General features: G+C 44.4%; 1 protein-coding gene across 4 annotated transcripts in view; it reads left to right on the forward strand.

Annotated features, from left to right (window-relative positions):
- LOC118367674 (chromodomain-helicase-DNA-binding protein 4-like) overlaps nucleotides 1-14226 on the forward strand; it is a 70266-nt gene that overhangs the window by 30 nt on the left and 56010 nt on the right. For 2 of the 4 annotated variants that reach the window (XM_052489150.1, XM_052489152.1), the window contains exons 1-12: nucleotides 58-267; nucleotides 600-790; nucleotides 1337-1458; nucleotides 1689-1979; nucleotides 2146-2264; nucleotides 2639-2738; nucleotides 3029-3242; nucleotides 3349-3470; nucleotides 3588-3714; nucleotides 4059-4228; nucleotides 4696-4944; nucleotides 5293-5496. In XM_052489150.1, the coding sequence (XP_052345110.1) occupies nucleotides 736-790; nucleotides 1337-1458; nucleotides 1689-1979; nucleotides 2146-2264; nucleotides 2639-2738; nucleotides 3029-3242; nucleotides 3349-3470; nucleotides 3588-3714; nucleotides 4059-4228; nucleotides 4696-4944; nucleotides 5293-5496 (1773 nt within the window). In that variant the 5' untranslated portion in view covers nucleotides 58-267; nucleotides 600-735. Of the gene's footprint in view, nucleotides 1-57; nucleotides 268-599; nucleotides 791-1336; nucleotides 1459-1688; nucleotides 1980-2145; nucleotides 2265-2638; nucleotides 2739-3028; nucleotides 3243-3348; nucleotides 3471-3587; nucleotides 3715-4058; nucleotides 4229-4695; nucleotides 4945-5292; nucleotides 5497-14226 lie in introns of those variants that run through there. The other 2 variants (XM_052489148.1, XM_052489149.1) reach the window with 2 other exon arrangements.

Raw genomic sequence — 14226 nt, forward strand, 5'->3', positions numbered from 1 at the left:
AGTTGTGTGAGTGTTACAGAACGCCGAGGGAGGGGGGATTATTCTGGGATGTCTGCCCCCTTTGTGTGTTTGTGAGGATGTTAGCTAAGCTCTGCTAGCCACTGAGGCTGGGGGAGAGAAGGGGGACGGAGTGTGAAACGTGTTTTACGGGGTCATTAACGACATATTTTACTGGATATTGTTGCTCATTAATTTATATTAAAGACTAATACCATTGCTGAGAGACAATTATTACACGAAGGAAACCCATATCTAACAGGGACTACAGTAAGTTTCTCAAAAGTCTTAGGGGTTTCACTTGAACCCTGACGGTAACTGTAAGTTTGCCTAAATTGAGTTTGTATCGCGAGTGGGGCAGTATTCCAGAGAGTACTATAATGCACCTATCTATTCAATACACGATGATTGACGGGTGTCCATTGCTACAGCTTCCTGTGCGGTGTGGACAGAGGCATGCCAATTGAAAACAAATGTTTTTCGATGTAAAAAGATAGTTAACATGTCACACCGTGACCTGTCACTGTAATAAATACTTATTATTATTCGAGAAATACCAATAGGATTGCTAATTCAAGCAAAGGTTTTTTTTCTTCTTACAGCGAGCCCCCCTCCCCAGGACACCCCCGTTCCATTCTCCACCACCCACACGTCATTTGCCCTCCTCCCTCACAAGATCGGACAGGATTCGGTGGAGGGATTAGCTCGCTTTTAATTTAAATTCATTATTATTGAAATATGTCGGGAAGCGAGGACGAGAGGGAAGACTTGGAACCTACAGGACTTGCACATGGTAAGACATCGTCAGCGATCTATTTTTTTCAAGCTTGCAGGTTGGTAACGTTAGTTAACGTTACGTTAGCTAGTTAGCTAGCTGATTTGCTAGCTACTCTAGTCTGGTGCTAGTAGTGACACTTTACATTAGGCAGCCCAGTTTGCTACCTAGCCGAATGTTTTTCTTCTACACTAGCTGGCAAACTTGATAGCACGCTAGCTAGTTACCAATAGAGAGTGCGTAAATATTTGCACTGTCAATGCATGCATGCGTGTTGTTGTTAGAAGTTACGTCCACGACCATTTGCAGGCAGTCACACGAGTCATGCCTCTGTTTGGTACTGAACTGGCAGCTGGCGTGCAGTGCATATCTTTATATAAAAATGTATCCAAAACACTGTCAATAAAGCTTGTCTGGAGTTGACAGTTTTAGAATTTTATACAAATCCCTCGGTATTCTATGAATATTGTTTTACATTAATATATATATATAATATATATATAATATTGTCTCAATCAAGTATGCATTACATTCAATCAATTCCTGTGCCCTTTCCATCGGCAGATGAGGAGGAACCAGAAGAGGCTGTGTCTGACGTCGAGGTCCCCACCAAGTCAAAGAAGAAGAAGAAAGCCAAGAAGAGCCGTGAGAGCAGGATCAGCAAGAGACCAAGACCTGTCAGAGAGGTAGGATGGGCATCATCCTTCCTTACATGAAGTATCCTAGTCACTGATATCAGGGATTTCTCCAAGGAAGTTGGGAGGGAAGAATGCATTTTGAGGTATAATAATAACAATACGGATGACTCCTAGCCTTTGACCCTTTTGACCTGGCCTTAGTATAGATTTTCATCATTTGTGAGATTTTTGTCTTCTTCATATTTGCATCTATGTTGACTCATTTTGTTTCCTCTCAGGAGGTGCCAGTCAGCTCACCAGAACCCTTCATAGCAGTAGAGCAAGCAGCGAGGGAGGAAGAAGAGGGAGGAGTAGGTAGGGCCAGGTCAGAAAGCGAGGGAAGTGATTACGCCCCGAGGGGGAAGAAGAAGAAGCGCTCCAGCTCCTCCAAAGACAAGAAGAAGGGAGGAGGGACGAGTGGAGAGAAGGAGAAAGGAGGAGGAGGCTCATCCAGCTCCAAGAGTAAACGCAAAGAACCAGAACTAGAGAAAGATGAGGATGATGAGGAGGATGATGATGAAGATAGCCAGGTGAGGATGAAGGCTACGAGGATGTGGGTGGTGCAGGTGGGGTGAACAAGGGAGTCGTTGGAGCTGTTCTTTGTTTTGATTTGAAGCAGCCCCTGCAATGCACTTAATGACCCTTTTGGCTCAGTGACCTTGAATGTAATGATACCTAACTCCGCCCCCTCTCCAGGAGCCCAAGAGCTCGACTCAGCTGCTGGAAGACTGGGGCATGAAAGACATCGACCATGTCTTCACTCAGAAGGACTACACCACCATCACCAACTACAAGTCCTTCAGCCAGTTTGTCAGGTTAACACACCTATCTCACGTCTCATGTTTTCTACTTGTTTTTTGCTATTCTCCTTCTGTTTCCACTGTTGCACATTTCCGTACCACTTCACTTGGATAGCGCAGCTTTTGTGGATCGGGGGAGAAAGTTACTTCATATCTGTGTGAGACTGAGCTAGCTACGACCAGTCTGAAACTGCCCCTACTTCTACCCCGAACTGAAACTAACATAGCAGGCGTAAAAAGACCCTTGAAAGGAGTCCCCACATCTGTTTTTCAGAGCAAATGGAAGTTATGTTGAAAATACTGTATCCCCGAAAACCGCAAACATCCACTTTCTCCCATAGAGTGCCCCAAACGTAACCTCTGCCTCTCCTTTGCCCTCACTTCCCCAGACCCCTCATCGCAGCCAAGAACCCCAAGATCGCTGTGTCCAGGATGATGACTCTGATGATGGCCAAGTGGAGGGAGTTCAGCACCAACAACCCTCTGAAGGTAACACAACCCAATACAAGGCATTGCTATTACATTACATTACATTGCTATTACATTACATTACATTGCTATTACATTACATTACATTCCTATAACATCACATTACATTGCTATAACATCACATTACATTGCTATTACATTACATTACATTGCTATAACATGACATTACATTGCTATAACATGACATTACATTGCTATTACAATACCTTACAAATGTATTTTGACAATGATTGCATGTTCTTTATAGCAAAGGTCCTGATTACCATCCTGCCTTGTCTAACCCTCTGTAGGGCTGTGCCAGTGCCAACGCAGCCCTGGCAGCTGCCAACGTGGCTGCGGCTGTGGAAAGCATGGTGGTGGCAGGGACAGAGGCAGGAGGGGATACAGGGGTGGGGGGTAGTGCTGCTAAAGACTCCCCTCCAGCTACACTCGCTTCCGTACCTGTAGCTGTGCCCACTGTGCCTGCACCCCCACTCCGCAAGGCCAAGACCAAAGAGGGCAAAGGTGAGGAACAAGTTAAAGGAATGCTGATGGAGGGAGCATGTATAATGTTATTGTTGGGTATTCGTTGTAGAATAAGGGAATAACTGAACTCCATCTCCCTCTGCAGGCCCCAATGCTCGCAGGAGGTCCAAACCCAACCCTAAGGCTGCCCCCAAGCCCAAAGCCAAGAAGGTGGCTCCGCTCAAGATCAAACTGGGAGGCTTCAGCAGCAAGAGGAAGAGATCCTCGGTAAGAAAACTAACTTGCCTGAGAATCAACTGATATGCAGTAAGTCTTGCCATACTTCTGTCCCATAATTCTATCATTGTATCTTTGTCTCTGTTTCTCTCCCTGTGTTGTTGTCAGAGTGAGGAGGATGAGCTTGACGTGGAGAGTGACTTTGACGACGGGACCTTTGAAGTGTCGGATGGCTCCAACAGCCACAGCAGCCGCTCCAAGAAGAAGGCCAAGACCGCCAAGAAGAAGAAGAAAGGTTGGCATGGAAACCCAACTGTCATCTCTTGACCTTTCATTCCATGCAATGGAGGTGTCTACATGCTATAGCATGTAGACTAGTGGTCAGTCACATACCTTAGATCAGGAGAGCTATAGGGGGTTCAGGCTTTTCTTCCATTCCAGCACTAACGCACTTGATTCAACTAACTGTGTTGTTGATGATCATGTGATTAGAGGAATCAGAGGATTAGAGGAACCAAGGACCTGGCTCTCAGCCAATCCTTTGATAATATTAAATGTTTTTGACAGGACCATTATCATGTACCATCCCCCTCCCTCCTAACTCTTCCCCCTCCCTAACTCCTTCTCTTCCCATCCCAGTTGAGGAGGAGGGTGACGGCTATGAGACAGACCACCAGGACTACTGTGAGGTGTGCCAGCAGGGAGGGGAGATCATCCTGTGTGACACCTGTCCCAGGGCCTACCACATGGTCTGTCTGGACCCCGACATGGAGAAGGCCCCTGAGGGCAAGTGGAGCTGCCCCCACTGTGTAAGTACAGAATGTACCCAGTCTGAAGTTGGCCCATAGTCCAACCCATGGTTAGGTAGAGTTTACACCATATTGCTTGTATACACTGTATGTATTTTCTCTTTAATGACTAAAGATTGGTGTGATATCCTATTTCTGATATTGACCTTTTTCTGTCCTGGTCCTTCTCTCTTTCACTCCTCCTATCTTTCACTCTCCTTCCCTTTGTCCTTCATCACCCCCCTTCCTCCCCTACTCTCACCTCCCCTCTCTTGTTCTGCCCCCTTTCACCCACTCTCGCTTCCCCTCCATCATTCCACTCCCCTCTCTTCTCATTTCCTCTCAACACCTTCCTTCCCTCTCCCTCCTCACTCCCCTTCCTGCACTCGCACTACCCCCTCCGCCGCACCCCTCCCGCATTCTTGTCCCCCCTCCCCCTCATGCTCTCTCCTCCCACTCTCTTGTTGTTCCTCCCTCCCTCCCTGCAGGAGAAAGAGGGGATCCAGTGGGAGGCCAGAGAGGAGCTGTCTGAGGGAGAGGGGGAGGACGAGGAGGTGGGGAGGGATGAGGGATGGGTAGAGGAGGAGGATGACCATCACATAGAGTTCTGCAGGGTGTGTAAGGATGGAGGAGAGCTGCTGTGCTGTGACACTTGTACCTCCTCCTACCACATCCACTGTCTCAACCCCCCCCTCCCCGAGATACCCAACGGGGAATGGATCTGCCCACGCTGCATGGTGAGCCCTGCCACCCTGTGTATGTCTGTGAGAGAGAGAGAGAGAATGAATCTGAACTTATGGGTGTTGGATGTACATTATTATTAAGGGGAACATGTTCTATTATACTTGTGTTGGTGGCTTCATATGGAATTCTTGATTTGAGTTGAGTCAGCTATACAGCTGCCATTTCACTCTCATTTACGATCTCTCCTCGTATATGCTGGCGTTGTTTTTAAAATGTATAATGACGAAAGATTGCAGATAGAAATGCAATATGTAGTGTTGACATGATTGACAAAGTAGGTATTTTTTACACAAGATATTTCTTTGTGAATGTTTATCTGATTGTTCCTGAATTTCCCTTAGTGCCCGGGCATGAAGGGTAAAGTCCAGAAGGTTCTGACCTGGAAGTGGGGTGAACCTCCGCCCCCTACACCTGTGCCCCGCCCCCTGGACCTCCCAGCCGAGGCCCCAGACCCTGTCCCATTGGCCGGCCGACCAGAGAGGCAGTTCTTTGTCAAATGGTGCAACATGTCTTACTGGCACTGCTCCTGGGTTCAAGAGCTACAGGTAACACGCACAACCAGCAATATGCCACTGTAATATGCAGGATCAATTAGGGCTGTGGTGGCCATTACATTTTGTCAGACTGTTATTGTCATGCAAAAGTCTGCCGGTCTCATGGTAATTGACCATAAATTAATATAAACACATTAGGGGACAGAATGCGTTCGGACTATCACATAATTGGTATATATATTACTGTTACAGAATTTCCACATGGGCGAGGATATCGGAAATTTAATCAAAGCCTACTGGATGATTAACTAGGACAGAAGAATTTATAACTTACTTTTTTCAACATAGCATAGGTACATCAAATGCCCTTATTGTATGGGACACTTTTAAATGTGCCTTTAGAGGCCATGCAATTTAGTACTCATCGATAAAACAAAAGCAATTTAGGTCAAAAGAGTACATATTAATTAACAAAGGAAATTGAAGGACTAACAGTAAAGATAGATAGCAATAAAAACCGTACCATAGAGGCACAGAATAAGTTACGAGGAAAAACAAAAAGAAACGGAGGAACTTATTCTAGAAAGATCCAGTGTAATATATTATAAAAATAAAGCGAACTGGATGGAATATGGGGAAAATGCACCAAATTATTTTTAGTTTGTTTTGAAGAAAAAAATGTTTTGAAAAAATGTGTTACAAATGATGGAGTCACTCATGATTCACCGAAATCATGAGCTGGTGCACGATATCTAAGGAAGTCTCGAGCAATTGCTCATTTCAGGTAGAGGTAGAGTATCGTCTGAGGTAGAGCATCTCATGATAAGCTGTAGACCACACTACCTACCGAGAGAGTTTTCATCTGTATTCTTCGCAGCTGTTTACATACCACCACAGTCAGAGGCTGGCACTAAGACAGCATTGAATGAGCTGTATTCCGCCATAAGTAAACAAGAAAACACTCACCCAGAGGCGTCGCTCCTAGTAGCCGGGGACTTTAATGCAGGGAAACTTAAATCCGTTTTCACCAAATTTCTATCAGCATGTTAAATGTGCAACCAGAGGAAAAATAACTCTGGAACACCTATACTCCACACACAGTGCCACATACAAAACTCTCCCTTGCCCTCCATTTGGCAAATCTGACCATAATTCTATTCTCCTGATTCCTGCTTACAAGCAAAAATTAAAGCAGGAAGCACCAGTGACTAGATCAATAAAAAAGTGGTCAGATGAAGCAGATGCTAAGCTACTTTGCTAGCACAGACTGGAATATGTTCTGGGATTTCTCCGATGGCATTGAGGAGTACACCACATCTGTCTTTGGCTTCATCAATAAGTGTATCGATGATGTTGTCCCCACAGTGATTGTACGTACATACTCCAACCAGAAGCCATGGATTATAGGCAGCATCCGCACTGAGCTAAAGGCTAGAGCTGCCGCTTTCAAGGAGCGGGACTCTAACCGGGAAGCTTATACGAAATCCCACTATGCCCTCTGACGAACCATCAAACAGGCAAAGCATCAATACAGGACTAAGATCAAGTTGTACTACACCAGCTCTGAAGCTCGTCGGATGTGGCAGGGCCTGCAAACCATTACAGACTACAAAGGGAAGCACAGCCGAGAGCTTCCCAGTGACACGAGCCTACCAGACGAGCTAAAGTACTTCTATGCTCGCTTCGAGGCAAATAACACTGAAACATGCATGAGAGCACCAGCTGTTCTGGAAGACTTGTGCGATCACAGCCGATGTAAGTAAGACCTTTAAAAAGGTCAACATTCACAAGGCCGCAGGGCCAGACGGATTACCAGGACGTGTACTGCGAGCATGCGCTGACCAACTGGCAAGTGTCTTCACTGACATTTTCAACCTCTCCCTATCCGTGTTTGTAATACCAACATGTTTTAAGCAAATCACCATAGTGCCTGTTCCCAAGAACACGAAGGTAACCTGCCTAAATGACTACCAACCCGTAGCACTCACCTCTGTAGCCATTTAAGTGCTTTGACATGCTGGTCATGGCTCACATCATCATCCCAGAAACCCTAGACCAGCTCCAATTTGCATACCGCCCCAACAGATCCACAGATGATGCAATCTCTATTGCACTCCACACTGCCCGTTCCCACCTGGACAAAAGGTACACCTATGTGAGAATGCTATTCATTGACTACAGCTCAGCGTTCAACACCAAAGTGCCCTCAAAGCTCATCAATAAGCTAAACCTACAAACCTATTCCCCCTCAGGAGACTGAAAAGATTTGTCATGGGTCCTCAGATCCTCAAAAGGTTCTACAGCTGCACCATTGAAAGCATCCTGACTGGTTGCATCACTGCCTGGTATGGCAACTGCTCAGCCTCCGACCGCAAGGCACTACAGAGGGTAGTGCGAACGTCCCAGTATATTACTGGGGCCAAGCTTCCTGCCATCCGGGACCTCTATACCAGACGGTGTCAGAGGAAGGCCCTAAAATTTGCCAAAGACTCCAGCCACTCCAGTCATAGACTGTTCTCTCTGCTCTCTGCTACCGACTGTTCTCTCTGCTACCCCTCCCCCTCTTTACACCACTGCTACTCTCAGTTGTTATCTATGCGTAGTCACTTTAATAATTCTACCTACATGTGCATACTACCTCAACTAACCGGTGCCCCCGCACATTGAGTCTGTATCGGTACCCCCCTGTATATAGTCTCACTATTGTTATTTTACTGCTGCTCTTTAATTACGTATGACTTTTATCTCTTATTCTTATCTGTATTATTTTTTAAACTGTATTGTTGGTTATGGGCTCGTAAGTAAGCATTTCACTGTAAGGTTGTATTCGGCGCACGTGACTAATACAATTTGATTTGATTTGAACTATATTTTGAAAGAGGAGTAATGTAATTTAAGAATATGTTTTCGTTTGTCTCCTCCATCTCCACTAACCGAAGCTAATTGTATGGATTTTTAGATTTTTAATAATCTAAATTAACATCTGTACAGAAAGACTCATGTGAAGGCCAAATTATAGAGGAGGAACTTCTTAATGCAATTAAAGCCTTTAAGTCCGTGAAAACTCCAGGGCTGGATGGTATACCAGTGGAAGTATACCAAACTTTTTTTGATATACTCAGAGGACCATTAGATGCATGTTTTAACCACTCCTATATGAATGGTAGATTATCGGACATGCAACAAGGTCTGATATCATTATTACTGAAACAGGATCCAAGTGGTATATATAGAGATCCAGTCCATTTAAAAAATGTAATTGAAGGCCTCTTACACTTCAGTGTTGTGATGCAAAAATTCTAGCTAAATGCCTGGTGCATAGAATTAAAAAGGTTTTGTCAGATATTATTCATCCTAATCAGACAGTTTTTTTACATGGACGATGCATTGGAGATAAGAAAAGACAAGTACTGGAAACAATAGAATACTATGAAATATCTGGGAAACCAGGCCTGGTTGTCATAGCTGACATTGAAAATGCTTTTGATAAACAACGACTGGAGTTTATATAGAGATGCTTGGAATATTTCAATTTTGGAAAATATCTTATAAAATATGTTAAAGTTATGTATCGTAACCCTAGGTGTAAAATAGTAAATAATGGCTACATCTCAGAAAGTTTCAAACTGTCGAGGAGTAAAACAAGGTTGTCCTGTCAAGGGGTGAGTGTAGCTGGTGCATGGAAGTCAGGCGCAGGAGAGCAGAGATGAGTGGAAAAAGCACTTTACTAAGGCAATCATTTGCACAGAACGCATCCGCGTCACAAAACAAATGCCCAATGAACAAGAGAGGCATCACAAAGTACAAAAACCCAAGTACAAAGTACCGGCTGCCACAAAGCACAGGTAATAAAACAAATCCCGGCGTAAACCAGCCAACCTTAACAATAAACAATTTCACACACAGACATAGGAACAGAGGGTTAAATAAACGGTAAGTAATGAGGGAAATGTAAACCAGGTGTGTGGGAAAATAAGACAAAACAAATTGACATTTTTATTTATTTTATTTAACCAGGAAGGGCTCATTGAGATTAAAATCTATTTTTCAAGAGCGCCCTGGCCAGTACTAAGTCATTATAAAAAGAATATAGACAGACAACATGAAAAACCACAAGTAATCTAGTAAAAACCAGGAAAACAGGCCTTATTCCTAAAATAAAATCTTTGTTGAATATGCAATTTTGTTGTTGTTGTTGAATATGCAATTTAAAAGAGAGGCCGTCATCAATTAAAATTCCAAGATATTTATATGAGGTTACAACCTCAATCTCCTTGCCCCGACAGGTAGTAGTAATAGGTGAAAGGTTCAGAGGTCTATTTATTGCATTAGAAAACACCCGTAGTTTAGTTTTGTCAGTATTGAGGATAAGCTTCAATTGACACAAGGTATGTTGAACAGTATAAAAAGCAGTTTGCATATTCTGGAAAGCTTTTGTAAGAGATGAGGCACAACAGTAAATAACAGTATCATCAGCATAAAAATGAAGTTATGCATTTTGGACATTTTTGTCTAAATTATTTATATAAATAGTGAATAAGAGAGGACCAAGTACAGAGCCTTGGGGCACACCATTCAAGACAGACAATTTAACAGACATAAGCCCATCAAATTGAGTGCACTGAGTTCTATCAGACAGATAGTTAGCAAACCATGCAACTGCATGCTCCGAAAGACCTACACTCGACAATCTCTGCCTTAGTATAACATGATCAACTGTATCAAAAGCCTTAGAGAGATCAATAAAAAGTGAGACAGAGTGCTGTTTTTTGTCAATGGCTTCAGTGATATAATTTACAGTACCTTGCGAAAGTATTCGGCCCCCTTGAACTTTGCGACCTTTTGCCACATTTCAGGTTGCAAACATAAAGATATAAAACTGTATTTTTTTGTGAAGAATCAACAACAAGTGGGACACAATCATGAAGTGGAACGACATTTATTGGATATTTCAAACTGTTTAACAAATCAAAAACTGAAAAATTGGGAGTGCAAAATTATTCAGCCCCTTTACTTTCAGTGCAGCAAACTCTCTCCAGAAGTTCAGTGAGGATCTCTGAATGATCCAATGTTGACCTAAATGACTAATGATGATAAATACAATCCACCTGTGTGTAATCAAGTCTCCGTATAAATGCACCTGCACTGTGATAGTCTCAGAGGTCCGTTAAAAGCGCAGAGAGCATCATGAAGAACAAGGAACACACCAGGCAGGTCCGAGATACTGTTGTGAAGAAGTTTAAAGCCGGATTTGGATACAAAAAGATTTCCCAAGCTTTAAACATCCCAAGGAGCACTGTGCAAGCGATAATATTGAAATGGAAGGAGTATCAGACCACTGCAAATCTACCAAGACCTGTCCGTCCCTCTAAACTTTCAGCTCATACAAGGAGAAGACTGATCAGAGATGCAGCCAAGAGGCCCATGATCACTCTGGATGAACTGCAGAGATCTACAGCTGAGGTGGGAGACTCTGTCCATAGGACAACAATCAGTCGTATATTGCACAAATCTGGCCTTTATGGAAGAGTGGCAAGAAGAAAGCCATTTCTTAAAGATATCCATAAAAAGTGTCATTTAAAGTTTGCCACAAGCCACCTGGGAGACAGGTGGAAGAAGGTGCTCTGGTCAGATGAAACCAAAATTGAACTTTTTGGCAACAATGCAAAACGTTATGTTTGGCATAAAAGCAACACAGCTCATCACCCTGAACACACTATCCCCACTGTCAAACATGGTGGTGGCAGCATCATGGTTTGGGCCTGCTTTTCTTCAGCAGGGACAGGGGAGATGGTTAAAATTGATGGGGAGATGGATGGAGCCAAATACAGGACCCTTCTGGAAGAAAACCTGATGGAGTCTGCAAAAGACCTGAGACTGGGACGGAGATGTGTATTCCAACAAGACAATGATCCAAAACATAAAGCAAAATCCACAATGGAATGGTTCAAAAATAAACATATCCAGGTGTTAGAATGGCCAAGTCAAAGTCCAAACCTGAATCCAATCGAGAATCTGTGGAAAGAACTGAAAACTGCTGTTCACAAATGCTTTCCATTCAACCTCACTGAGCTCGAGCTGTTTTGCAAGGAGGAATGGGAAAAAATGTCAGTCTCTCGATGTGCAAAACTGATAGAGACATACCCCAAGCGACTTACAGCTGTAATCGCAGCAAAAATAAAGGGAACACTAAAATAACACATCCTAGATCTGAATGAATGAAATATTCTTATTAGATACTTTTTTCTTTACATAGTTAAATGTGCTGACAACAAAATCACACAAAAATGATCAATGGAAATCAAATTTATCAACCCACGGAGGTCTGGATTTGGAGTCACACTCAAAATTAAAGTGGAAAACCACACTACAGGCTGATCCAACTTTGATGTAATGTCGTTAAAACAAGTCCAAATGAGGCTCAGTAGTGTGTGTGGCCTCCACGTGCCCGTATGACCTCCCTACAATGCCTGGGCATGCTCCTGATGAGTTAGTGGATGGTCTCCTGAGGGATCTCTTCCCAGACCTGGATTAAAGCATCCGTCAACTCCTGGACAGTCTGTGGTGCAACGTGGCGTTGGTGGATGGAGCGAGACATGATGTCCCAGATGTGCTCAATTGGATTCAGGTCTGGGGAACGGGCCGGCCAGTCCATAGCATCAATGCCTTCCTCTTGCAGGAACTGCTGACACATGAGGTCTAGCATTGTCTTGCATTAGGAGGAACCCGGGGCCAACCGCACCAGCATATGGTCTCACAAGGGGTCTGAGGATCTCTTCTCGGTACCTAATGGCAGTCAGGCTACCTCTGGCGAGCACATGGAGGGCTGTGCGGCCCCCCAAAGAAATGCCACCCCACACCATGACTGACCCACCGCCAAACCGTTCATGCTGGAGGATGTTGCAGGCAGCAGAACGTTCTCCACAGCGCCTCCAGACTGTCACGTCTGTCACGTGCTCAGTGTGAACCTGCTTTCATCTGTGAAGAGCACAGGGTGCCAGTGGCGAATTTGCCAATCTTGGTGTTTTCTGGCAAATGCCAAACGTCCTGCATGGTGTTGGGCTGTAAGCACAACCCCCACCTGTGGACGTCAGGCCCTCATACCACCCTCATGGAGTCTGTTTCTGACCGTTTGAGCAGACACATGCACATTTGTGGCCTGCTGGAGGTCATTTTGCAGGGCTCTGGCAGTGCTCCTCCTTGCACAAAGGCGGATGTAGCGGTCCTGCTGTTGGGTTGTTGCCCTCCTACGGCCTCCTCCACGTCTCCTGATGTACTGGCCTGTCTCCTGGTAGCGCCTCCATGCTCTGGACACTACGCTGAGAGACACAGCAAACCTTCTTGCCACAGCTCGCATTGATGTGCCATCCTGGATGAGCTGCACTACCTTAGCCACTTGTGTGGGTTGTAGACTCCGTCTCATGCTACCGCTAGAGTGAAAGCACCGCCAGCATTCAAAAGTGACCAAAACATCAGCCAGGAAGCATAGGAACTGAGAAGTGGTCTGTGGTCCCCACCTGCAGAACCACTCCTTTATTGGGGGTGTCTTGCTAATTGCCTATAATATCCACCTGTTGTCTATTCCATTTGCACAACAGCATGTGAAATTTATTGTCAATCACTGTTGCTTCCTAAGTGGACAGTTTGATTTCACAGAAGTGTGATTGACTTTTGTTCCCTTTATTTTTTGAGCAGTGTACTATACTGAGATCATGTGACACTTAGACTGCACACAGGTGGACTTTATTTAACTAATTATGTGACTTCTGAAGGTAATTGGTTGCACCACACATTATTTAGGGGCTTCATAGCAAAGGGAGTGATACATATGCACGCACACCACTTTTCCGTATTTCTATTTTTTGGCATTTTTTGAAACAAGTCATTTTTAAAAATGTCACTTAATTTATTTGGACTATTTAGTGTTTGTCCATTACATGAAATCCAAATAAAAATCCATTTAAATTACAGGTTGTAATGCAACAAAATAGGAAAAATGCCGAAGGAGATTAATACTTTTGCAAGGCACTGTACCGATTCCATGGCACATGGTTTATGAATTGACATGCAAAACGACAACGGATTCAAAACTTCACATTTTTCAATTTAAATTATTATACAAAATTCTTGCAACCAATAGAATGTTATATATATGGGGGATACAAAAAAACATTAACACCTTTAGCATCTCCAGACCTCCGCATTCAGTACCCGGATGTGAGGGTGACCGTGACCCCCAGCTTCTTCATAAAGGTTTCCAGACCCGCAATGTGAACTGGGGACCACGGTTGGTAACGATGTCCTCTGGAAGACTGTACTACCGGAAGACCTGCTGGAATAATAGTGACCTGGAGAGTGGTAGGTGAGAGAGGGATAAAATGGAGAGAGGGATAAAATGGGGGGATTTAGAGAATCTGTCAACAACAACCATAATAGTGGTAAAACCATCAGAAAGGGGAGATCAGTTACAACGTTTATTGGCCGCTGAGGCATGGGAAGGGGAAGTAGTTTTCCTGCTGGAGCGTGCCAGGGAGATTTGGATTGGGTTCATGTTTAGCATGAGTTGACATATTGGGCGACGTCCTACGCCAAGGTGGGCCACCAGTATTTCTCGTGGAGGATTGGATGGTGCGGGTGATACCTGGGTATCCAGCGACAGAGGGATGTGTGTCCCCATGTCAACAGCTGATCTCTCACCCCCATGGGGACGTAAATACCTTCTGGAGGGCAGGTAGCAGGAGCGGGCTCCCTCTCCAGAGACTGGCGGAGCCTGCTCTGCTG

Source organism: Oncorhynchus keta, chromosome 31 (assembly GCF_023373465.1).
Source record: "Oncorhynchus keta strain PuntledgeMale-10-30-2019 chromosome 31, Oket_V2, whole genome shotgun sequence".
Lineage (NCBI taxonomy): Eukaryota > Metazoa > Chordata > Actinopteri > Salmoniformes > Salmonidae > Oncorhynchus > Oncorhynchus keta.